This window comes from Saccharomyces kudriavzevii, assembly GCF_947243775.1.
Source record: "Saccharomyces kudriavzevii IFO 1802 strain IFO1802 genome assembly, chromosome: 12".
Taxonomy (NCBI): Eukaryota; Fungi; Ascomycota; class Saccharomycetes; order Saccharomycetales; family Saccharomycetaceae; genus Saccharomyces; species Saccharomyces kudriavzevii.
In genome coordinates, this window is record NC_079283.1 from 789,220 (window position 1) to 812,804 (window position 23,585).

Genomic DNA, 23,585 nt, shown 5'->3' on the forward strand with positions numbered 1-23,585 from the left:
TTGAAAGCGACTTTGTATTTTAGTTTTATTTTATATATATATTTGCGTATGTGTGTTTACGTATCATGGTTTTACTTTAGTCCAGTAATATGATTATAATCAGATATATCTAGCTTTTATCCATTTTGTCAGTGTCGCCACTAAACGCGCGAGATGCTGTGGAATAAATATCGGGGCCAGCAAAGGTCGTAAAAAACATTTGTGTCACTTTGTTTTGTATTTGAGTCATAAGATTTGGTTAAGGAAACGCAGCATCAGAAACAGAAGACTGTTGAACAATCAAATCATCTAATAAACTACATCTTTTACTACCTACCCAACTCAGGAGGACAAGAAAAAGTTCAGAAGATGATGAGGAATCAACAAAACTTTTGCGCAATCGCTACTGCAGTGTTCTTTTCTTGTTTACGGTTGGCTTTCGGTTCCTCAAGTAAGAGCTATGATAATACTCCTGTAATTGAGATAAGCGGAAACAAGTTCTTCAACTCTCATAATGGAGAACAGTTTTTTATCAAAGGCATTGCTTATCAATTACAGAGAAGTGAAGAGGAGCTTACCAATGCAAATGGCGCTTTTGAGACAAATTATATTGATGCATTGGCGGACCCCAAAATATGCTTGAGAGATATTCCCTATCTCAAAAGATTGGGTGTAAACACGTTACGTGTTTATGCAATTGACCCGACCAAATCACATGATATATGTATGGAAGCTCTGTCTACCGAAGGAATATACGTTCTACTAGATCTTTCGGAACCAGATGTCTCAATAAATAGAGAAAAACCATCTTGGGATGTTAACATTTTTGAAAGATACAAATCCGTTATTGATTCAATGTCTTCTTTTCCAAACTTGCTTGGATATTTTGCAGGAAATGAGGTGACAAACGATCATACAAATACCTTTGCATCACCCTTTGTGAAGGCAGCAATCAGAGATGCTAAGGAGTACATACTAAAATCTGATTATAGAAAAATTCCCGTCGGTTACTCAACAAATGATGATGCTGAAACGAGGGACAATTTAGCCAGATATTTCGTTTGTGGAGATATTAAAGCTGATTTTTATGGAATAAATATGTATGAATGGTGCGGATATTCCACATATGGGACCAGTGGATATAGAGAAAGAACAAAAGAGTTCGAAGACTATCCAATCCCCATATTCTTCTCCGAATTTGGTTGCAATCTCATAAGACCAAGACCTTTCACTGAAGTTAGTGCTCTTTATGGCAATAAAATGGCGACTGTTTGGTCAGGTGGCCTCGCATACATGTATTTTGAAGAGGAAAATGAGTATGGCGTTGTTAGGATAAATGATGATGGTGAAGTGGATATTCTTCCCGATTTTAAAAACTTGGAAAACGAATTTAAGAAAGCTCATCCTAAAGGCACTACACATGAACAGTATTTAACGGCGTTAGAGAAGCAGAAGACGGAAAAAAATAATGAATGTCCAAATATTGCAACAGGGATCTGGGAAGCAAACGAAAAGCTACCTGGAACACCAGACAAAACTAGATGCAACTGTTTAGATAAGATTCTACCATGCTCGGTAGTTCCATTTGGTGCTGAAGCTGGAAAATATGAGGAGTATTTCGGTTACCTATGTTCCAAAGTCGATTGTTCTGACATTCAGGCAAATGGCCAAACTGGCACTTATGGTGAGTTTTCTGATTGTTCTGTTGAACAAAAACTTTCTCTTCAGTTAAGTAAGCTATACTACAAAATCGGTTCCAATGACCGACACTGTCCCCTCAATGATAGAAATGTTTTTTTCAACTTAGAAAGCTTGCAGCCACTCCCAAAAGATTCAATTTGTGAAAATGTGCTTGATTCTGTAAAGAACATCACGTGCAGCGACGGCCGTTGTTCAAAACCAGATCTGGTCCGCAGCAAACAAAGTTTGAAAGTAAAGAATCCATCAAATAATGAAAAGAAAAATGACAGCCCTATCGCATACAAAACTTCTGGGTTTATAATACTATTAATCTCTGTGGTATCGGCTGGAGTACTCCTTTGAAGAACTTCAAATGAACCTAATAAAAAGTCATATTAGATAATTTAAATTTGGCCACTCTTTAAATACATGTTTAGTGTTAGTTTTGTCGTTGATAATTAATACTTCTTTAAATTAACTTGCACTCGGCCAGTGCTTTATCATTCTTCATTCCGAGACAAATACTTGACTTATGTTGTCGGCAACCAAAACTGTTGAAACAAGTAGGTTCATCATTATTCACATGAGTAAACATCATTACTATCTGAGGTATCCAGATTGTATTCTAAGGTGGTACTTCGTATATGCTACACAGATGTCGTATCTTTAGTAGAATGAAGGGATGCTAAACGAGCTGTTCGAAGAGTGGGCTTAACTGAAAACAAAGATCCATTAATTGAACATCAACTTGGAATTTATATATAAATGATATGAGTCGTTACATTGAACTTATGGTAGATTCCCTAGTTTATTATTATATTGAACATATTTAACATGTCCAATCGGCGTGTGTTTTATATACCTCTCTTATATAGTATAAGAAAGAGTTCTGCTTTTTATTCTTAATTAATACTACTAATTATCAACAAAAACGTTCCACAATGAAACTATGATTTGAATTTTAACCAAAAAGTAGTTCTGTTTCGTTTCTGAAAGAGTAACCGTCTATTGAATATAGCAAGCATGCATATTTAATACTGATAAATTACTATGCTCCTCTAGTGCAATGGTTAGCATGCATTCTTCCGGTGGCTGTGATCCGGGTTCGAGTCCCGGGAGGAGCTATTAATATTTTTTGAGTTCCCTCCCTCCTAAAGGGACAAAAAGGATCTTTAAAAAAGCCAGTTATTAAAGAGAGCATTTAGCCTCAAACGTTCTACATAAGAAATCCCCCCGGTCTTGTTTAGCATTACCTTCGCGTTAATATACACTTCATGTAAAATACACGTATTTCCGTAGTTCAAATCGCCACAGTAAGTTATTCACTATGGTTTACCGCGGACGCGCCCCGGAAAGTGTGATGATTTTCGCTGGAAGAAATGCAAAGAATAGTAAAACAATCATCAGAGTAACTAATTGCGGCGCAAAATCTGTGAATGTGAAATACTAATACGTAGTGACGAACATGTGCCATTTTCTGGTGAGTTTGTGTTGAGGAAAGTGTTTTAAAGCTCCACAACCAAATTTCAATTATATCGCGGAAGCGTTGTTATTACCACCCGTACATATTCCAAGGCAATTCAATGTAATGTATGGGTCATATTATTTTTTATAATTCTCGCTTTTCCTAGGCAGTCTTTCGAAATTGGCCGCCCACCTAAGATGCCACCTTAGTAGGGAGAAGTTGGATGAAACGGAGTATTCTCCCCAGCGCTCCGCCTGAGGCAGGAAGGGCTATCTACGTTAGGGAACAGGTTTTCGCCTCGAACGTGTACTGGATCCGCCCTGTCTACAAGCCGAAATACTAAGTGCCAAAGTGACTATAATAGCTGAGGATGGTTGTATAGTATAATTTCCACTTCACTTAGAAAACCAACGAAAAAATTCCAAAATGGCTAAACAATCATTAGGTATGTGTCCAAATGCTAATTTTATTCATCCAGGTTCAACTAGAGTTAGAAAATAAGCTATATCATTGATTCAGCAGCGAAGTGGTCCACTACTGCCAAAATTCAAAGTGGAATATCTTGTATTCAAAGATGCAATTTACAGTCATGTAGCTATTGTCTTCTGAATACGAGAATACGATTATTGGGCTAATTTCTCAAATATTGACAAAACCAAAGGATGAAATATTGTTCAGGGCGTAGTAATAATGTGAAATTACATTACAAGCCACCCAGATGTACTGCACGCCGCAGTAAATGATTAAAAAGCCTCGTTTAAGAAAGGGATGTCCCCTACAATAAGACAGTCACCTTGTATTACGCATCTATCGTATAATAAAAATTACGTGGGCCATCTGCCGATAATTCTGACTACTAGAAAAGAAGGACATTAATCGAAGTTTTCACAATACTAACATTTTATCATCATTCTTTTAGACGTTTCATCCGACAGAAGAAAGGCTAGAAAGGCTTACTTCACCGCTCCATCTTCCGAACGTCGTGTTTTATTATCTGCTCCATTATCCAAGGAATTGAGAGCTCAATACGGTATCAAAGCTTTGCCAATCAGAAGAGACGATGAAGTCTTAATCGTTCGTGGTTCCAAGAAGGGTCAAGAAGGTAAGATCTCCTCTGTTTACAGATTGAAGTTTGCCGTTCAAGTTGACAAGGTCACCAAGGAAAAGGTTAACGGCGCTTCTGTGCCAATTAACTTGCACCCATCTAAGCTTGTCATTACTAAATTACATTTGGACAAGGATAGAAAGGCTTTGATTCAAAGAAAGGGTGGTAAGTTGGAATAAATTGTATAATTTCCTGAAGCTTTCTTAAAATTTATTGCACTTTTTTTACACAAACCATTTAATAATCATATGTAAACCGTATAAAATAGTATCCATTCCACTACACTAAAAATATTATGTATAGCATAGCATCTATTAATCGCATTCCTGACCACGCAAGTGCGAGCTGTTTATTCGGACTAAAAATGTTCGGCTTACGTTTAGAAACCGGGGTTAAGGGGGAGGATGAAAATAAAGACAGACTGGAATTAACATAAGATCTTTAACACAAAAATCAGTTCATTCGACTTGTACGCTTTCTTGCAGCCACATAAGAACTTCCCACAGAAGCAGTACCATTAAATCCATATATAAGGCGAGCAAAATGCCAAGTGTGCTCTCTGATGATGAAGAGCTTCTCAATGGACTGGGAAGTGAGATGATGAAGCCCTTGAAACAAGGTAATTACATGGCGAGGACCGTTAAAAGGTGGGTAAGTAACAAATCTACTATTGCCACAGAACCCACAAATGTCAATGTTGATGGAGTTCATGGACCGGTAAATGCCGAAAGTTATATCTCCCCTGGACAGCTTTATTCCACCGACTCAGGCAATTTATTCCATGCTGGAAGAATTCTCGTCGTTCTAGTGGGCCTTCCAGCAACATCGAAGACCCTATTATCAGTAGCGATTACAAGATATACTAGATGGTTGGGGGTCAGGACAAAGTCATTCCATTTTTCAGAATATAAAAAAACTGCTACCGACATACCTTCCGATTATTTCTGCGTAGTTCCAAAATCAAAAGAAGGGGTGGCGTTTGTTGAAAAGCTCCGCAGAAAGATGGTCAATGATATACTTTCGTTTTTCAATGACACGTCTGGTCAGTTAGCTATTTATGATGCCTTGAATATTCGTAAGATTGATAGAAAAAATCTGGAAGCAGCCTTTTCTGAAATTGGTGTTAAAGTGCTTTTCATCGAATCGATCGTATCTGATCAAGAGATCATGAACAGAAACATAGCTCTCGTGTTACAGTCAAGCGATTACAAGGGACTTTCAACGAATGAGGCCATTGACGAATATATGAGACGTTTATCAGTTAACGAACCATATTATGAAATGATGACGCATGACGAAGAATTGTCGTACATTAAATATATAAATCTGGGAAAGCAGATAATTGTGAAGGATAACATACACGGTTACTTAGTCAACAAGATTGTTTTCTTCTTAATGAATCTGAGACAGAAAAAAGGCTGTGTTTATTTTGCCCGCTGTGGTACAAGCGACAAAGATCGCTACATCCATGATGAAGAACTGAATGAAGAGGGGATTCATTATTCCAAAGTGCTCAAAGATTTTGTGCTCAAAAGAATTAAGCAGAAGAGACTAGCAAAAAAGAACTCCGATTCTTTGGTTGAAGTAATCGATGGAAGCTATGAGGAAGATTTGAAGACATCTTTAATAGTCTGGACTGGTCCCAGGAAAAGAACTCACGATACTGGTCTTTTTTTCTCAAGGGAAGGTATCAAAGTTCAGCAGCGATCTGAATTGAAACAGTTAAATCCAGGAAGCATTGCCGATCTCACGAACGAACAAATAATGAAGAAATTCCCTTCAGAATATAAAGAATCTCTGAAAGATCCATATCATTTCAGATTTCCCAGAGCGGAATCATACCACGACTTGGCTGTTCGTATGGAACCTTTACTGTTAGAAATGGAACACACGAGCAAAGACATTCTCATCATTGCCCATGAGTCAACCTTAAGAGTTCTGTATGGGTATTTGATGGCTTGTACTTGCGTAGAACTACCAAATCTAGACTTCACAAGAGACAAGTTGGTTGAAATTTCGTTCAGCCCCTTTTGCAACAAGGTCGAATTATTGGGCATCCCTTTAACTAGCTGATATACTGGACTTACATCGTTGATGTGTATTATATATATTCGAAGTAGTTAATTTATGTTTTAGTTGAGTGGAAGAACAACGAGAATGAAAAATAAAAATAAAAAAACTATTATGGGCAACGAATATTAAATTGTAAATTATTTAGATGTAAATTCTATAGTGTTGTTGACTTTAATTGCTAATTGCTCCAACATAAGAGGTAGCAAATGGGCCTCGTATAGAGTCATAAAACATTAACAAATGCTTTCATTCGACGAATTTTCTTCACTTATAGTTTCCAGTGTCACTTTCGTCCTTTTCTTACGCTTGCTTTTACCTTTCAAACCGCCTTCCGTAAGCAGCTCCTGCATTTCTGCGTCATGTGCAGCCTTGAGTAAATCGTATCTGGTAATTTTATCCGGCTTATTGCTCACATATCGACCTGACCCAACAACGTTGATGTATTTCCATGGGCATGCCACCCACCCTGTAAAAGTAGCAGCTGAGTTTATAGTATCTTTTGAAACTAACCCAATGGGGCAATTACTAACTGATTGCATTGTCGAAGATGATAATGTTCACACTCTTGGGTTTCATTGACCCCTTACGTTTTATTTCAACAAGTGCTTAACAGAGAGACAAAAAGGATAAAGAACGACTAAAAGCCACTCGCACTAACCTTTATATGGAATTTCTACGTTTGGACGCATTGTTAAGCCTACAGTGACCAAGTATCACAAACACGAGGTAAAAGACAATGGATTACTTAATGGCACGAACAAATTCAGCCGCGGAGAGGAGAAATCTTAGTAAGAAACGTTAATATGGCACTGCCGTGGGTTTACAGTAGATTGCTAGAAACCCAAACAGATTCCGCGGAAATGAACGGAAATCCATAATAACGCTAAGGGTGTGCGCAAGTGCGGCTGATCTTTTGCTCATTGCAGGACAATTTCAAAAAAAGTCGAAGACAAGCAAAGCCGCTTTATTACTAATTTAGCATTTCTTTTTCAGGAGGAGCTAAGGATGGTCGAGAGTTATGAGGTGAGATATAATGAAACCTATCACTTATGATGTAAGTCTTTGTACTCACAGTCATTTTCGCAAGGGGTGCCTTCACACCTGCCTCATTTTTGAATTGCAGTACACCTTTCCTCACCCCATAACTAACCTTTCTTCCCGGCTATCTATTACTAATTGAGCAGTAGGCGGGATGTGCGTGAAGTACGTAGTCATTTAATTATGTAGATTTGTATACTCAAGGCTTCCTCTGAGCCGGGAAGCTGTGGAATTTCTTTTTTGAATTAATGAAAAAGTCTCTATCAAAGGTATCTTAAAACACCGGCATGTATGCGGGAACGCGGAGAGTTATGAGCGGTATGGTACGAATATTAGTATTGAAAGGGGAAGTGAAACAACGGAATGAGGTAAAACAGAGCATGGTAAAAATAATCAATCCAAAAGAAGAAGAAAAAAAAAGGGAGAGAGAAAGATGAGAAGAAGTATTATTGATATTATAATATAATAATAATAGAGAAGATAATAGAGAAGGAAGAAAGAGAAGAAAAGAAAATTTAGATGTACTCTAAAAAAGAGAAGGAGGAAGTTCTAAAAAGTGAGGTTGAAATTAGGAGAATGCAGGTATTTTGTTTTCCCTTCCACGATAGGAGAAGCAACAAAATCATAAAAGTAAAATAACAAATTAATCATGATCAAAGAGAGATGGGTCCCTCTAAACCATGGGGTGTGATATGCGTTGATAACTGCAGCCGATATCGAGTAACAAGGTGGGAGAAAAGCAAATTCAGTTTGTAAATTCTATCGTGATTATAAAGATAATTGACGCTTTTGTTGTTCCCTAGCCCATCTTGCTGTATCTTTCGTAGTTTGACTGAACAATTGACTACTTCTCGTCCTTTTGATGTAATCAATGATCCAGTCCTGTCCATAGAACTGCTTAATTGAGCCATCTGGGAACATAGCGGCTATATCCCCTATCAAGCCGACTGCCGCCCTCGAGGTGGTATCCTCACTGTATAACTGCGGATCTTCTGCTACTTGTGCAATAAACTGGAAGATAGTACCGACATATGGGAACAGAGCCTCTGGCTTATCATGTAGACCTGCGACAATACCTACATAAGCATCTAGCACTGCTTCTAATACTTTTATTTGGTGGTCTAAGGCTTCCAATGTACCATTTTCAGGTTTGGTATTTTGCGCAGCAACGCATAATGCCATGATATCATTCAAGTATGGGATAAAATCAGCGCCTATATTGGAGGCAATATCGCCAAACACACTCAAAACAGCTGGTTTCAATTCTCTTCTCGCATTTGGATTAGAAATCATTTGAGCCAAAACATTCATCATGGCATCTGAGTATCTTCTGAAATCTTCTTCTAACGAATTCGAGATATCCGCGATGAAACCCACTGCAGTGATCGATACCGGCGAGTCCACTTGATTCAAGGCCTTTAATAAATAGGGAGAGAATGTTTCCAGATACTTTTCGAAACTTTTACCTAGAGAAGCAGCTAAAGCTGAGATGGCATAAAACACATCATCCTCAATAAATGCAGAGTCCTTTTTTTCCAACAATTTGAAAAACAGACCCATTAGCATGTCAGCAACAGGTTCTACACTACTTGGGCTTTTTCGGATAACGGCAGCTAGAACAGTCAATATATTTGACTGTAATTCTTGTAAACTCTGCGCGTCTTCCAACGACAATTGAGTTTCATCAACGCTCATTGTTTGTCCTAATTTGTCCATAACGAATGTAGAAATGGACGCAGAAGTTTCAGCTACTGTATCAGTGGCGTATTCAACCATAGTAGTCAAAGCTGAAAAGGCTGATGCACGAGCATTAAACTCATTATCGATTCTATTAGCTGCACCGATCAATCCGTCTACAAGAGCTGGATAGAAGTTATAGATTGGAGATGGGGTGGCTTCCGCTAATTGTTCCACTAAATTAATAATGGTCCAAGAACAGTTTGTGGCCACTTTTGGATGATCTTGTAGACCAATCAAACAGGCCTGAACAACACCAGGCAGGTGTTGTTGTGGGTCAATAGATTCAGCGACAGAATCAGCAATTCTACCAATACACCAGGCAGTAGTTTCTTTGACTTGTAAGGATTGATCATTCATTAAGTTCAGGATGGATGGTAAAGCTTGATGGACATAATAGGTTCTTTGAACTTTATCAGGTCCATCCATAATAGAACCAAATGCCATCACAGCAGCTTCACGATTTCTCCAGCTATCCGCAGTGATATTTTGTTCCACAAATTCCAATACGGATTCCAGGATGTGATTACCACAATTTTGGGCAAACAACTGTAAGCACGCACCTGCAGACATGGAAACGTTCCAATCGTCATCTTCCGGATCCTCATTTTGTCTTGTCAGAAGATTTAATAGGTTCGGAACAACGTCTTTAATGGAAGACAAAGCGAAATTATAACTTTGTAAAGGAGATTGAGGGAATTGCGCCAATTCATAGGCGATATCGATTTCCTCTTCACAAATAGTGGACCAGAATTCCACAGTCATGGAAGCTACTTTGTCGTTTGGTGATTTCATGGTGGCTATGGTTAAGGCATATAGTGCTTGCTCCATATAAGGTTTCATAAACGTATAGTACAGTGACATGATTTTACACAGACAGCCAAAGGCAGCAGCTTGAACTTCTATATCTTCAGCTTGAGTCGCTTCACAGACGACTTGCATGAGATAATTTCTTTCACCTTCACGTTCCATGTTGTTTTTGATAAAAATCAAAGAGTCTGCAAGAGCGTTCAGGGCTGCCAGTCTGACTGCCTTAGAGGTTTCTGTAGATTGAGCACCTTGGACAATAGCAATCAAGATGTTGTTTGAAGAAGAGACCAGAGCTTGACTTTGAGGGTCCGCGCTTTCACACATGTAACCTAAAGCCAACAAAGAGGCTCTTTTGACGTTTTCTGGTTGTTCAGCACCTGTATTGTCGACCATAATTTTCATCAACTCTGGCCATGCGCCATGGGGTAGCTCGATATCCGCTATAGCAGCTATCAATTGAGCAGCAGCATTAGCTATACGAGGTTCCATAGAGACCAGCGCGGCGAGGGCATTAGCTTTGATTTGACTTTTAGCTTCAGGACTGACTTGAGTAATCCAACGTTGGGCGAATTGCTGAGTCTTGATGGAATCTTTGGAAACCAGCTCGTTCTTCAGAGTTAATGCCGCTAAAATACGCCCTTCTATCTTTGTATTTTCATCGACAAGTACTTGCGAAGAGAGCCCAGCAAATTGCAAAAAGTTGTCATTAGATAATTTCTTTAATTGAGTTTCACTGGTCAACCGAACGTTTTGGTCGGGACTTAGAATACTATTTTCTAGTAGTTGAGCAAATTCAACGGTGGACATTGCTCCTTGTGTGACTTTATGAATTACTCTTTAATCAGTTCTCTCTACCCCTAAAAAGCTTGCAAATATAAAGACGAGAAGGATGCGTAACTCTCCAATATTATAATCCTTCACTGCTTAATGCTGTCTGTTCTTTTATTCCGGAAAACAAGAAAAGACACTGGAAGACGTCTAGGTTTATTTGCCTCTCTTGTCAATTATTTTCTTTTTTTTTTTTAATTTTTTTTATTTTTTTTCCTTGGTTTCTTTCATCAGGTTTTTCCTTATAGCCTTTTCAGCAAAATTCGATTTTTTTCTTTCTGGTCAAAGAATGCTATGCTCGTCTAAAATGATGTGTTAATCGGGACGATAGTAGGTAACGAGAGGACTGACTGCCAAAATCACAGTTGTACGAGTAATATTGGTCATCTAGGGGTCGGATATGGTTACAGCATAGTCAACAAGACCAAGAACCCTTTTGCCTTCAATCCATGTTACTTTTTCCGGAGTAATATAGCTTTGCTTTCTTCCTTATGTACTTGTAGAGGTACACATATATATATATATATATATATATATGTAAATTCGCCTTTTTGGCTATTTACCTTCCTTTGGCATGCCCACCCTGTGCTTCTTTAACTGTTCAATTGCAAAGAAAATCAACATCGTGAATGGTCCCAATCTTGTGAAACTTGGCAGCCAACCTCGGAACATGAAAGAGGGGCCCTCCTTGCGGATGGCGTCGGCAAGGATCTTCAAAGCCGGTTGATGATCCCCGCTGCCGTTCATAATACGAGTCTTCATAACATCCGCTGGAGAACACACCGTGGTGGCTACTAGCCCAGCCAGCAGTGATGCGGTCAAGTGCGTGTAGTTTTTGGACGCATCGAAATTCAATTCCGTGACCAGGTAGTTCTTAAAGACGTCATACGTGACGACCTGACTTGCGGTCATCAGTATGCCCCTGACCATATTGGGCCTCCAGCCCGTGAACAAAGTCTTCAACCCACCCTCGTAGCGATATATCTTGTACACACCATCTACAGCATTCTTGTAGTTTCTCCTTTTCGCCACCTCCAAGGCAGAGTCGTTCTGCATTCTGATATTAACGACATCGGCAAAATTCCCTGCTAGACCGCCGATGGCACCACTGAACATAGAGCAAGGCAGCAGATACGCCATATTGGTCAATTGGTCGTCCGGAATCACCCTCTCTTTCAACAGGTCGTACGCACCGAATCTCACCGTCGTGTATGTGCATTGACGCAACACAGCAGCGCTCAGACCGGAATACAGCCCGACCACACCCTCATTAGCCAAGATGCTCTCCAGCATCTTGAACAGTGTGGGCTTGGGCATAGGAGCCGCCTGCAGTCTGACTTTGGCCAGGTCCAGAGGATGCGTCACCATGGTAGCGAAGATACCCGCTGCACCCCCGTACCACCATGGATACTTGATGTTCTTACCAGCAGGCTGTTTTGCGTTCGTCGACATACCGTCCAGCTGTTGTGTAGTGTTGTGTTGTCACCACTATTCAAGCAAGGGAAAAGAGACCTCTACGTATAAATACAAATGCATATATATATATATATATATATATATATACTACGAGCCGACCGCCGATTGTTTCTTACCCCCCACAACAGCAGCGTAATCGCTGGCCAAACACCAGACCTTGCAGCCCTTTTATACACAGATACCAACGACGCACAGTGGAAAGGGCCTATTCCTTGGCACAGAGATTGCGACGCGATACTATCTGCTATCGTTCCCACCGTCGTGGCCTCAACTCCAACAAAGACAGCGGATGCGCTGTTCTGCGGAAGCGGTCACGCATCGGCAAAGAAACAAGATTTAATCTAGGGCCCGGCGTTGGGGAATACTGTTGCCAAGCGCCCCAGAATAGGATAACTTGGTCAAGTATGACATGAGTGCGTATACTGTCTTTTGATTGCTCATATATAGTGGGGTGGGTTTGTGCTCATCTGGTGGATAGCACAGCACAACTCTTTTTACCCAACGAGGTTCTGCTCTCGTTTCCCTCCGTCATTTTTTGGCAGTTTTTTGGTAAAGAAAGCCCGTAATCGTGGCTTTGGCAAAGACAGACAGAGGGTGAGCGAGCGGGCGGGCGAGAGCGAGAATAGATCCCGAGTAAGGATTGCGATGGCATGAAACACAAGCGAGAGACACACAATGAATGCGAGCGAACAGGGTGTTCGCGATTCGGACTCCTTGAGCGTAACACATACACACACATATTTATATATATATATATATCTATATTCATAAACATACCTATATATCGGTTGGTACTTTTTGAATTTGCCTTCTTCTTGACTTGCAATACCACCTGACATATCAGTATAAAGACCCATACGGACCAGATAAACTGAACATGGACCACTTAGAAAATGAACCTTCGATGTTGGAGGAGCCATCGCTTACTCCAAATGTGTCCAACCTAAAACCGTTTCCTTCCCAGAACAGCAAGATATCTACTCCAGTTACCGACCACAGGAGAAGACGCTCATCCAGTGTGATATCGCATGTGGAACAGGAGACTTTTGAGGACGAGAATGACCAACAAATGCTTCCCAACATGAACGCGACCTGGGTCGACCAGCGAGGTGCATGGCTGATCCATATCGTTGTAATCGTACTATTGAGAATTTTCTACTCCTTGTTCCCCGGGTCTACACCCAAATGGACGTGGACTTTGACCAACATGACCTACATCATCGGGTTCTACATCATGTTCCATCTCGTCAAAGGCACGCCCTTCGACTTCAATGGTGGTGCCTACGACAACCTGACCATGTGGGAGCAGATTAACGATGAGACCTTGTACACCCCCACTAGAAAATTTTTGCTGATCGTTCCCATCGTGCTGTTCCTGATCAGCAACCAGTACTATCGTGACGACATGACACTGTTCCTCTCCAACCTGGCAGTCACGCTCTTCGTTGGTGTCGTTCCCAAGCTGGGAATCACTCATAGACTAAGAATATCCATCCCCGGTATCACGGGTCGTGCCCAAATTAGTTAGAGTTCTGTCTATACGCATATATATATACATATACTTACATAGTCGCCACACATCATCATCATCATCATCATCCTTCTCTTTATATTCTCTCTAATGCGCATTCACATCAGGGTATACGTCAAATCTTCTTTGTTTCGTCAAGGGCACCGCTTGTCTGAATGACTCGATGACTTCAGGATCCAACTCGGCATAGATAATCTCTTCGCCTTCGCCGGCTTCAGCTACGATCTTACCTCTAGGGTCTACCACTATGGAGTGGCCATAGGCATGGTAAGAGCTCTGCAAGTTCCTTGCCGGAGAACATAACATCACATACACCTGGTTGTCGACGGCCCTGCTTCTGGCCAATAAGTGCCAGTGCAGTGGTCCCGTGACCGTGTTGAATGCGCTCGGATAGATCATAGCAAAGGCGCCCTTGCGAGCGCTTAGCATTGCTAGTTCCGGAAACCTCATATCGTAACATATACCCACACCGAACTTACCGTAGCTCGTGTCAATGGTAGTGGGTTTCTCCCCTGGACTCAGAGTCTCACTTTCATGAAACGATATGCCGTTGGGGATGTCCACATCGAAAAGATGGACTTTCCGGTGCTTATCAATCAACTTACCGTCCTCGTTGAAAATTATAGATGTGTTATAAATCTTGTTTGTCTTTGGATCCAATTCTGGAATCGTTCCTCCCACCAAGATGATTCGGAATCTATTGGCTAGATTGGATAGGAACCTGACCGACGTCGAAGGTTCGTTCGGATTGATAACTTCTGAATACTTCCTGAACTGGTCGGTAGAGTACGGAGAATTGAAGCATTCTGGCAACACGACAAGTTTCGTGTCAGGTTGTTCCTTTAAAGCTCTTTCTACAAACGTTGCCGCTCTTTGAAGGTTAGCCATTTTGTCAGGACTAGAGCCTGACAACTGGATCAAAGCGATCTTGATTTTTTGTGAAAGGATCTTCGAAGCACTCATGTTTGCGATATTCTTTCTTTTGCTATTTTAATAACTACATTGTTACGAGAGTCAAGTCTGCTTAGCTAGAAATCATATAGCAAACACAATTAGCAATTTCGACACCTTCTTCGTATCTGATGACGTGCCCGAATATTGATAAGGCCTGCCCTGCTTTCAGATAGGAGTACGAATCAAATCTTAACCAAATGCCATCGTGCCTCCCATAGTAATAGCGTGGCCAGTTGAGCGCCAGCTCTTATTTCTCTGTGCGCAAGGGCTGCAGTAGAGCACTTTCATCAAAAACTTTTACATACATACAGATACGATACTGACTGTCTCTACTCAAACTCTAATTCAGCAATAGCTTTCGTCCCAGGGCATATGGTATGACCGAGCTGTTTATCCTTCCATTATTGATGGAATGCTGAAATTAGTCAAGAACAAACCTCCCTTAAGGTCAAATAAAGAAATCTTTACGGGGAAATGTTACCCGCGCCATTTCGCAGGGCTCATTGAATTAAAGGTGGAATTTGGCATATTCTCCTCATTTGATGAGCTTGGTCGCCATGCAATTCTTTGAAAACTCGCTTTTGATTGCTTTCGATCCCCCCACTGGATGTCATCTTAACTACTGCACTTATTTTTCTTACGTCTAACTATAACGTTTGGAGGGTAGGGGCAACATAGAAACCACATTCTTATTTATCTTATCCCAGTCCCTAGTATTTCGTACCCTAATCGAAGTAAAAAAAGGAAAACAGCAGTGTTGGAAGACAGTTAAATGCCAGATTTTAAGCCTAAAACTTCACCAGACCAATTTATGGGGACTGCTATCCCGCCTGAGATTGTTTACCAAATACTCACGTACCAATTTAGAGACTTGTTACGAAATGACCATCCAGGAACTGCGGAAAAGTTTAACGAAAATTTAGCTACGTTTGTCAAAAGTAATCTAACCGTCAACAAGACATTCTCTCATATTTGTCAAGTTCTCATTTATAGATATTGTAATTTGACTACCGCAAAGAGATTCCATGGTCTTTTGCAAACTTTAAAAGATAATAGAACGCTTTGTAATAAAGTTGAAGTAGCGGATTTCCAAGAGTTGACGTCCATTGGACTGGGGAGATCTAGTGAAATGAATAAATTGATTAAAAATTTGACTAACGAAACTCTTCTCGAGTTTTTGATGCTCACGAAAGCAAACTTGAGAGAATTCTTAGCATGTGAAAATATCCAGGACGATTTGGATGATAATATCATAAAATATATCCTATCTCCGGGCAAAGTATTGAGTGTAGTTGATTTCTGTGGCTGCTCAGGTACCAGCTTCACAGAAAGTTTTATTAAGGCCTTGGAATATTACTATCCCAATATGCCGACTGATCAGTATCAGGTAGAGCCTATCCAACAAAGTTATCAAATTACCTGTTTAGGCCTAAATGACTGTATTGATCTACCATCCCGCGTCCTTTGGAAGATCTTCAAGATGCTACCTGAACTACAGAAACTCGACCTGTCTCACACGTCCATTGATGATAATACATTATATCATGGTATTCCTCATTGGAAAAATTTGACCCATCTTTCCCTAGCTACCTGCCTCCAAGTTACGCCAAGAGCAGTTCTGGAATTTTTTAGTCACCATCCAACAATCACGGATCCTGATAATACTTCTACATTGGAATGGTTGAATGTCAGCGTCATAGCTCACTCATCATCTTGGAATGAGGTGCATACAATGTTTTTATTGAAAAAACTCTGCCAGCATGGTCATAATAAGACGTTGCAATACCTAAACATTGGCGGTTTACCATTATATATCGCGTCATCCTTTAGTGAGGATCTTATCACTGAATCCACTTACTACCATCAATGCCGCGATAACTTACAGTTTATAAAGTGGAATTTCCCCAAATTAAAAAGTTTAAGTATAAAGGGAAACAACATCCCGATATCCGCGCTTGTGGAATTCTTGACACCAATTGATCAAGATCATCCTAATTGTGTTCAAAAATTAAAGTTTTTAAATATCTCCGGCAACTCATATGTCAATAAATGGACCATTCAAGATTCGTTACTATATACCTGTTCGCCAACTTTGGTCGCCTTAGAAGTAGCTTTTGAATCCTGGCAACAAATTGAAAAACTAAATGAAAGACATGAAATAATTGCGTATAGATATAAAAATCCTAATTCTGTTATCAAGGATATCTCAACTGCCGAACAAGTGAAATGGAAATGTTATATCGATTCTTCTTACGGTAGAAGGTATTGGCTATATAAGACAGATCCATTTTTAAATCGCGATGATTTGGAATCCAAGTCAAATTTAACCAGATACGATTTGGAAGGTCACAAAATTATAGAGATCATCAATCAGCCTGATTTTTTAAAGTTTGCTCAGAGTAAGATCATGCTTGGGTGTGGGCTAGTTCCTCAAAGTGGCGTCAGGCGTAAATTGTGTTACAGAGATTTGAAACCACCAGTTTCCCAGTTTTTAAATAGAAGAGGTGCAATCAGTCTTGGTCACACACCACTGCCAATAGTTACTCCAACATTACCTCGAGGTGGCTGGAGAATAATTCACAACGAGGATGAACACAACAATGAAAACGATGTTGCTATCCCAAGAAGGACTTTGCTAAATAGGCCTTCCTTAAGAAGCAATAATGCGTCTTCCCGTGTCGACTCAAATGCTAACAATGCTTCTGCAGCGTCTCTAATTAGAGATGGGTTGTACTGGGATAGATCTGTGCATGACTTGCGTGAATTATCATTGCAAGAACAGAGAATTCAGGACTTGGCTGATGAGCAACAGGAGCTAAGAACAATGGCGAACTATGAGGAGACTGACGATGAGTATTTGCATAATCCCGACCTACAACGGAGAAGGTCACAACTACGGCTGTTTGAAAGTTCGCGGTCACGTTCTGGAAATAAAGTGAGGCCGGGTCTCACTGGGGAAAATTCTTCCTCGGGATCATATTTGTCCTTTTCTCATTTGAATCATCTTCACAAGCGTAAGAATTACTATTTCACCCATCCCGATGAATTCATCTATGATCTAAAGGATCCTCGGACTACTCAAAGATACAGATTGCATTTTGAAGTAGTCGACGAATATCAGGTTTTTGGGTGCATCGAACGGGGAATGTATAGATACTATAGTTTAAAAGCATAAGTAGTTTGTTTTTCTTTACTCACCTTCTCTGACATCCCCCCGCCCTTGTTTTGTTCATACAATTTCTATATGTGGTAAAATATTGCATGCATCATTCATAATTTAGCTAGACTTTTCGTAAACGAATTTGATGATTGCCGCATATTCTCTTTTCCCTAATCGACTGATCGAAGAATGCCTCGAAACGCAATGCGAATTTTCCTTTTTTTTCAGTAAGGGAAGTTACTTTCCTCCGAAAAAGGTAAACATGGCGAAAAAATAATCCTAAAGAGAACATAAAAACAATTAAAAATGATTTACTCATCCGCTTACTGAAGAGGGCCAAACCTGAACCTGATAGTACTGCCGCTAAAAAGAACAGAACAAATTCATTGTGGTGTGTTTTTCATTGCGTGTTGGCAATACTCGCAAAAGTAGTTATAATTTTTAATCACCTTCGCTTCAATTACCCATACTTCATTTTAATAGCAGGCGATTGAGTTTGGAAGAGAAACAATAAAGATACTCAAGGACAACTGGAAACTTCCAGTCGCGTGTCTGTATCTGTTCCTTTGAGCTTCTAACAGAAGAAGAGAACAGCTTTCAATTGCATTTTTTCATATTCCTTAATTGACAATTTTTATTTCTGACCGGTTATCGATATCCATTTAATTCTTCTGATAAGGAAGCAAATACAATTCCACTCGCTAATTTTTAATTCAATTTCAGTCACAATCTTCCCGCAGTTGTAACAAACTTTTTAGCTTCAGTTCTAGTTATCAATACCCATTATTCCATATTTTTTGTCATTTTTCAATTCTACATGAAGTATGGTACAATCAGACGAAGATTATCTAGGCTCTTCTGAGACAACAGCATCAACATCATATAGCGATGCCTCATCTTCATCGTCTAGAGCACATCCAAGGGCATCCTTGTTCTTGGAGAATCTTGGAGAACAAGCACATGAGGTTCCTAATACAGAAATAGAACTGGCAACTGTTGCCTATGAAAGTACAAGTCGAGGTCCAGGATTTGCTATATACATCAACAATGAAAGGTTCTCACAAATAATGGGAGCATCTACAAGTTCTAGCTCCAGCTCTAGTAGTCGTTCGTCTTTAAGAACACAATTTCACGATACCCAGGATAATAATATACCGAGAAACACCGTAAGGCCAGCTTCGCTTCGACGAGATAATGAGGAACTGCCACCTTCAAGGAACGTAACTCCTTCACAGAATGTGGCGGTACGACCAGAAAGGGTGCTGAATTCACCTTCTTCACAAAGACTAAGTTGCGCATTGACAATATCAACTTCAGTTCTCATGGGAGAAGATACTGAAGGAAGCCCCATAGAGCAAGAACCTAATAGGGTCGTGTCCTCATTGTATTCGTCTTTGGCGATTCGCGGGAACGATGAGCCAAAGAAAGGAACACCTCAGCGTCCTGCATCAAGCGGGCCTAATGAAACAACGGAGCACTCATTTTTTTCATACCATTACGATGATACTTTGGAACCAGATGTTGAAGAAGCAGTAAAATTTACAAAAAAAAAACGGATTTCTAATGTTAACTATATCAGTTCAACTGTTGATGAAAACCTAGACGAATATGAACCTGTGCACGAAGCAAAGTTTATACCGCATAGATTAAAAATCCCAGAGAAGGCTGCATCAATAAAATCGTCGACAAGCGATGAGTTACAGTCACCAGATGCACTATACACCTCTGCAAAAATGAAGAAAGTTCCTCAAAGCCCATCGTTAATAGGAAACATACTGATTCCATTACAAAGCAGTGGAAGTAGTAACGAGAATTCGTCTTGGGACCGCATAGAGCTCGGTCATAAAGCTTCTTTCCATCCCAGGTCCACGCGGCGCAACCCTTCCTCATCAGAGGAAGAGGGCCCACCTATTGGATTGCCTTCCATTCCTGTCTTAAGAAGTGTATCAGGATCAAGTAAATGGGGAAGGACAGCCCTTCGCCTAGAATCCGGAAGCTCAAGTAAATCCGAACCATTTTTACCGTATAGAAAACCTAAAACGCCACCATCATTAAATGAAGTGAACAGCAATAAAAATAAAGCATTACCAAAACATGGACAACCTATTATATTAGCACCTATTAAGTCGCAAAGCTCAGATTTGCCGACTGAAGAGAAAACCAATATAGAAAGACCAGCCCGAAGTACACGACGAGAAAAGACTGATATTGGAATAGAAGATGGTGACAATATTGACAATATAGACCTGGAGGCAAGAATGCCCATTCAGCATATCGACACTGCATCTATTCATTCTTTTGACTCGGGAAAAAATGGATTTAGAGACGTTTATAGCATTGAAAGCATCGTTATAGTCATCCTGTGTTGTGCTATGGTACCGCCGTTATTTTTCGTCATTGGTTGTAGTTCAAGAAGTAAGCTGATTTCAGACTATAGGTTGATGAGGTTGCTCATGAATAAAGAACATCGAGCGGCATTGCTAGAAGGATTCATATGGGATGTCGATTTGCGATGGTTCCGAATATTATGTCTCATCTTAGGGGCCGCTGAAATAATGATCGTGATAGCCGGTGTTGCCATTGGCTTTGGCGTAGGCATCACAAGGGAACGATAAGTTGGTTCACCCTTTTCTCCCCACAGAGAGAACAAGGAGGTTTGTGAGATAGTATTTCAGTTAAGTAAGATGTAAAAAGTGTTTTCTTTTTGTCTCGTTAAAGTTTTACATATATAAACAGGGTCTTTTCATTAATTTATATATATATGGACATATACTTGTGCATGTTCATGAAAAACGTGCGTCAGGACACGGCCTGACTGCTCAAGCAGTAACTTTCTTTTCAATCAAATCGAACAAAGTAACAATATCAGCAGAGAACTTTCTGATACCGTCAGACAATTTTTCAGTGGCCATGGCGTCTTCATTGAAATCGAATCTGAACTTGGATTCATCGCTAATGTAAGAAATCTTGTCACCGGCCTCTTTTTTGGCGGAGGCAGGATCCAAAACTCTTGGGAAAGGTTCGGTACTGTTCATCAATTTGTCTAACAAACCTGGGGAAATCGTTAGATAGTCGACCCCAGCTAAATTTTTAATTTCGTCAGTGCTTCTGAAAGAAGCGCCCATAACGATGGTTTTGTAACCGTACTTCTTATAGTAGTTGTAAATGCTCTTGACAGAAATAACACCGGGGTCGGCTTCACCGGCATAATCTTTACCAGTGCTGGCCTTGTACCAGTCTAGAATTCTACCGACGAATGGAGAGATCAAAGTGACTTGAGCTTCAGCACAGGCGACGGCCTGAACGAAGGAGAATAATAGAGTCAAGTTACAGTGGATACCGTCCTCCTCTTCCAACACCTTGGCAGCTTGGATACCTTCCCAAGTGGAGGCGATCTTGATAAGAACTCTCTCTCTGGAGACGCCTTCTTGCTCGAATAGTTTAATGATATGTCTAGCCTTTTCAATAGTGGCTTGTGTGTCGAAAGACAATCTAGCATCAACCTCGGTGGAGACTCTGCCTGGGACAATCTTCAAGATTTCCTTACCAAATTCCACCAACAATCTATCTACGGCGCTTTCCACCTGTTCGGCGGTGGTCTTGCCATGCTTTTTACCGTATTCCACAGCGACATCGATCAACTTGGCGTATGTTGGTTGCTTGGCAGCAGCCAAGATCAAAGATGGATTAGTGGTGGAGTCTTGAGGTTGGAACTTGGCAATGGAGCCGAAGTCACCAGTGTCGGCGACGACCACGGTACCGGAGGCCTTTAGCTGTTCTAAAGAGTTGTTGGCGACGACCTTTTGTTTCTTTTGAGCTGGTTCAGACATTATCTACACGTATATGTGGTGAGTTCGAGAAGTTTTTTACTACCGTTCTGTGATTTAACTTGAAAAAATATTCCTTTGAGAAACAGGAAGCCAAGAGGGAAAAAAGAGGAAACCACCTCAAGCTGGGAAGCATAAAACACAAGCACGTATATATATATATATATATATATACATATATATTTATAGGAAGCGTGCGCATGTTAGCATATACGATTCGTTGGAAAAGGGGCCGTCGACCAAGCGTAACTTGGCGAGTTGGACAAATCCACCTAACTATGGCTCGATCAGTCCTTTTTAGTTCCGCTTATGCCCGCCCTTTTTCAAACCACGAGGGAGCTCATAACGCCGCGCTAATGCCGCTATGCCACGACAACCGGCAAGCTTGGTCAAAAGGGAAAGAAGATTAACAGCTGTCCCGCTGGCGAATTATTTATTAGGTTTAGTGCCTCGGTTTTCGATTTAATTAGATTATTCATTGAATCATAATAAATATGTAAAAAATATAGAGATTTGAAGGTACTTTACTCTTGTAAGGCACTGCTTCCTAGTGTACAGGTGTATATGTTGGATGAAAAAAAAAAACTTAAAACGGTGGTACTTGGGTCAATTCAATTGACTATGACTTAATTAATGATGTTGTGAAAATTCTGAGAAGAGAAAAAGTTTCCAGCACTTGATTTATTATTTTCCTCTTTATTTGTTTTCTGGTCTCAACTTTCTGACTTCTTTGCCGACCTTCCAGATTTCCATGTTTCTGATGGTGTCCAATTCCTTTTCTAGTTTTTCTCTGTAGTCAGGTTGGGAGTTGAATTCCAAAGATCTCTTGGTTTCGGTACCGTTCTTGGTAGATTCGTACAAGTCTTGGAAAACAGGCTTCAAAGCGTTCTTGAAGATTGGGTACCAGTCCAAAGCACCTCTTCTGGCGGTGGTAGAGCAAGCATCGTACATGTAGTCCATACCGTACTTACCGATCAATGGGTATAGAGATTGGGTAGCTTCTTCGACGGTTTCGTTGAAGGCTTCGGATGGGGAGTGACCATTTTCTCTCAAGACGTCGTATTGGGCCAAGAACATACCGTGGATACCACCCATTAAACAACCTCTTTCACCGTACAAGTCAGAGTTGACTTCTCTTTCGAAAGTGGTTTGGTAGACGTAACCAGAACCAATGGCAACAGCCAAAGCTTGGGCCTTTTCGTGAGCCTTACCGGTGACATCGTTCCAGACGGCGTAGGAAGAGTTGATACCACGACCTTCCTTGAACAAAGATCTGACGGTTCTACCAGAACCCTTTGGAGCAACCAAGATGACATCCAAGTCCTTTGGTGGTTCGACGTGGGTCAAGTCCTTGAAAACTGGGGAGAAACCGTGGGAGAAGTACAAAGTCTTACCCTTGGTCAACAATGGCTTGATAGTAGACCATGTTTCGGATTGAGCGGCATCGGACAACAAGTTCATGACGTAGGTACCCTTCTTGATGGCTTCTTCAACAGTGAACAAGTTTTGACCTGGGACCCAACCGTCTTCGATGGCAGCCTTCCAAGAAGCACCATCCTTACGGACACCGATGACGACGTTCAAACCATTGTCTCTCAAGTTCAAACCTTGACCGTAACCTTGGGAACCGTAACCGATCAAAGCAAAAGTGTCGTTCTTGAAGTACTTCAACAACTTCTCTCTTGGCCAGTCGGCTCTTTCGTAAACAGTTTCAACGGTACCACCGAAGTTGATTTGCTTCAAACCACGGGTAGCGACCATTGGCTTAACGAAACGGGCAGTTGGCTTGCTGTATGCAGCAGCACGGGCGACCAAAGCAAAGGTTCTCTTGGCAGTGATGACACGGGAGTTGCAGATCAATCTGGCGGCTTGAGTTCTCAACATGTTGTACTTTTACTTGTTTTGCTGAACGGGTAGAAAAA

At 40.7% G+C, this 23,585-nt stretch overlaps 12 protein-coding genes and 1 non-coding gene across 13 annotated transcripts; 7 read left to right on the forward strand and 6 right to left on the reverse strand.

The window, feature by feature from the left end:
* Positions 1–351: 351 nt before the first annotated feature.
* On the forward strand, positions 352–2,022 carry GAS2 (1,3-beta-glucanosyltransferase; the record flags this gene model as incomplete). The annotated part of the gene is made up of 1 exon (XM_056229962.1): positions 352–2,022. One exon carries the CDS (start codon positions 352–354, stop codon positions 2,020–2,022), a length of 1,671 nt encoding a protein of 556 aa, XP_056083928.1.
* A 689-nt stretch (positions 2,023–2,711) lies between these two features.
* On the forward strand, positions 2,712–2,783 carry Skdi_12.trna17R. Its single transcript has one exon. It is a non-coding gene; the product is annotated as a tRNA-Arg (tRNA).
* A 767-nt stretch (positions 2,784–3,550) lies between these two features.
* Positions 3,551–4,408, forward strand: RPL26A (60S ribosomal protein uL24; the record flags this gene model as incomplete). The annotated part of the gene is made up of 2 exons (XM_056229963.1): positions 3,551–3,569; positions 4,044–4,408. The coding sequence occupies 2 exons, from the start codon at positions 3,551–3,553 to the stop codon at positions 4,406–4,408; spliced, it is 384 nt and encodes a 127-aa protein (XP_056083929.1).
* A 364-nt stretch (positions 4,409–4,772) lies between these two features.
* Positions 4,773–6,302, forward strand: SKDI12G3720 (bifunctional fructose-2,6-bisphosphate 2-phosphatase/6-phosphofructo-2-kinase; the record flags this gene model as incomplete). Its single annotated transcript, XM_056229964.1, has 1 exon — positions 4,773–6,302. The coding sequence occupies one exon, from the start codon at positions 4,773–4,775 to the stop codon at positions 6,300–6,302; it is 1,530 nt and encodes a 509-aa protein (XP_056083930.1).
* Positions 6,303–6,535: 233 nt separating this feature from the next.
* Positions 6,536–6,841, reverse strand: CIS1 (Cis1p; the record flags this gene model as incomplete). The annotated part of the gene is made up of 1 exon (XM_056229965.1): positions 6,536–6,841. One exon carries the CDS (start codon positions 6,839–6,841, stop codon positions 6,536–6,538), a length of 306 nt encoding a protein of 101 aa, XP_056083931.1.
* Positions 6,842–8,108: 1,267 nt separating this feature from the next.
* Positions 8,109–10,694, reverse strand: KAP95 (karyopherin beta; the record flags this gene model as incomplete). Its single annotated transcript, XM_056229966.1, has 1 exon — positions 8,109–10,694. One exon carries the CDS (start codon positions 10,692–10,694, stop codon positions 8,109–8,111), a length of 2,586 nt encoding a protein of 861 aa, XP_056083932.1.
* A 576-nt stretch (positions 10,695–11,270) lies between these two features.
* DIC1 (Dic1p) lies at positions 11,271–12,167 on the reverse strand (the record flags this gene model as incomplete). Its single annotated transcript, XM_056229967.1, has 1 exon — positions 11,271–12,167. One exon carries the CDS (start codon positions 12,165–12,167, stop codon positions 11,271–11,273), a length of 897 nt encoding a protein of 298 aa, XP_056083933.1.
* A 901-nt stretch (positions 12,168–13,068) lies between these two features.
* On the forward strand, positions 13,069–13,719 carry ORM2 (sphingolipid homeostasis protein ORM2; the record flags this gene model as incomplete). Its single annotated transcript, XM_056229968.1, has 1 exon — positions 13,069–13,719. The coding sequence occupies one exon, from the start codon at positions 13,069–13,071 to the stop codon at positions 13,717–13,719; it is 651 nt and encodes a 216-aa protein (XP_056083934.1).
* Positions 13,720–13,809: 90 nt separating this feature from the next.
* On the reverse strand, positions 13,810–14,685 carry NIT3 (putative hydrolase; the record flags this gene model as incomplete). Its single annotated transcript, XM_056229969.1, has 1 exon — positions 13,810–14,685. One exon carries the CDS (start codon positions 14,683–14,685, stop codon positions 13,810–13,812), a length of 876 nt encoding a protein of 291 aa, XP_056083935.1.
* A 763-nt stretch (positions 14,686–15,448) lies between these two features.
* On the forward strand, positions 15,449–17,851 carry LUG1 (Lug1p; the record flags this gene model as incomplete). The annotated part of the gene is made up of 1 exon (XM_056229971.1): positions 15,449–17,851. One exon carries the CDS (start codon positions 15,449–15,451, stop codon positions 17,849–17,851), a length of 2,403 nt encoding a protein of 800 aa, XP_056083936.1.
* Positions 17,852–18,660: 809 nt separating this feature from the next.
* BUD8 (Bud8p) lies at positions 18,661–20,451 on the forward strand (the record flags this gene model as incomplete). Its single annotated transcript, XM_056229972.1, has 1 exon — positions 18,661–20,451. One exon carries the CDS (start codon positions 18,661–18,663, stop codon positions 20,449–20,451), a length of 1,791 nt encoding a protein of 596 aa, XP_056083937.1.
* A 204-nt stretch (positions 20,452–20,655) lies between these two features.
* Positions 20,656–21,666, reverse strand: TAL1 (sedoheptulose-7-phosphate:D-glyceraldehyde-3-phosphate transaldolase TAL1; the record flags this gene model as incomplete). The annotated part of the gene is made up of 1 exon (XM_056229973.1): positions 20,656–21,666. One exon carries the CDS (start codon positions 21,664–21,666, stop codon positions 20,656–20,658), a length of 1,011 nt encoding a protein of 336 aa, XP_056083938.1.
* A 693-nt stretch (positions 21,667–22,359) lies between these two features.
* ILV5 (ketol-acid reductoisomerase) lies at positions 22,360–23,547 on the reverse strand (the record flags this gene model as incomplete). Its single annotated transcript, XM_056229974.1, has 1 exon — positions 22,360–23,547. The coding sequence occupies one exon, from the start codon at positions 23,545–23,547 to the stop codon at positions 22,360–22,362; it is 1,188 nt and encodes a 395-aa protein (XP_056083939.1).
* Between the last annotated feature and the right edge of the window lie 38 nt (positions 23,548–23,585).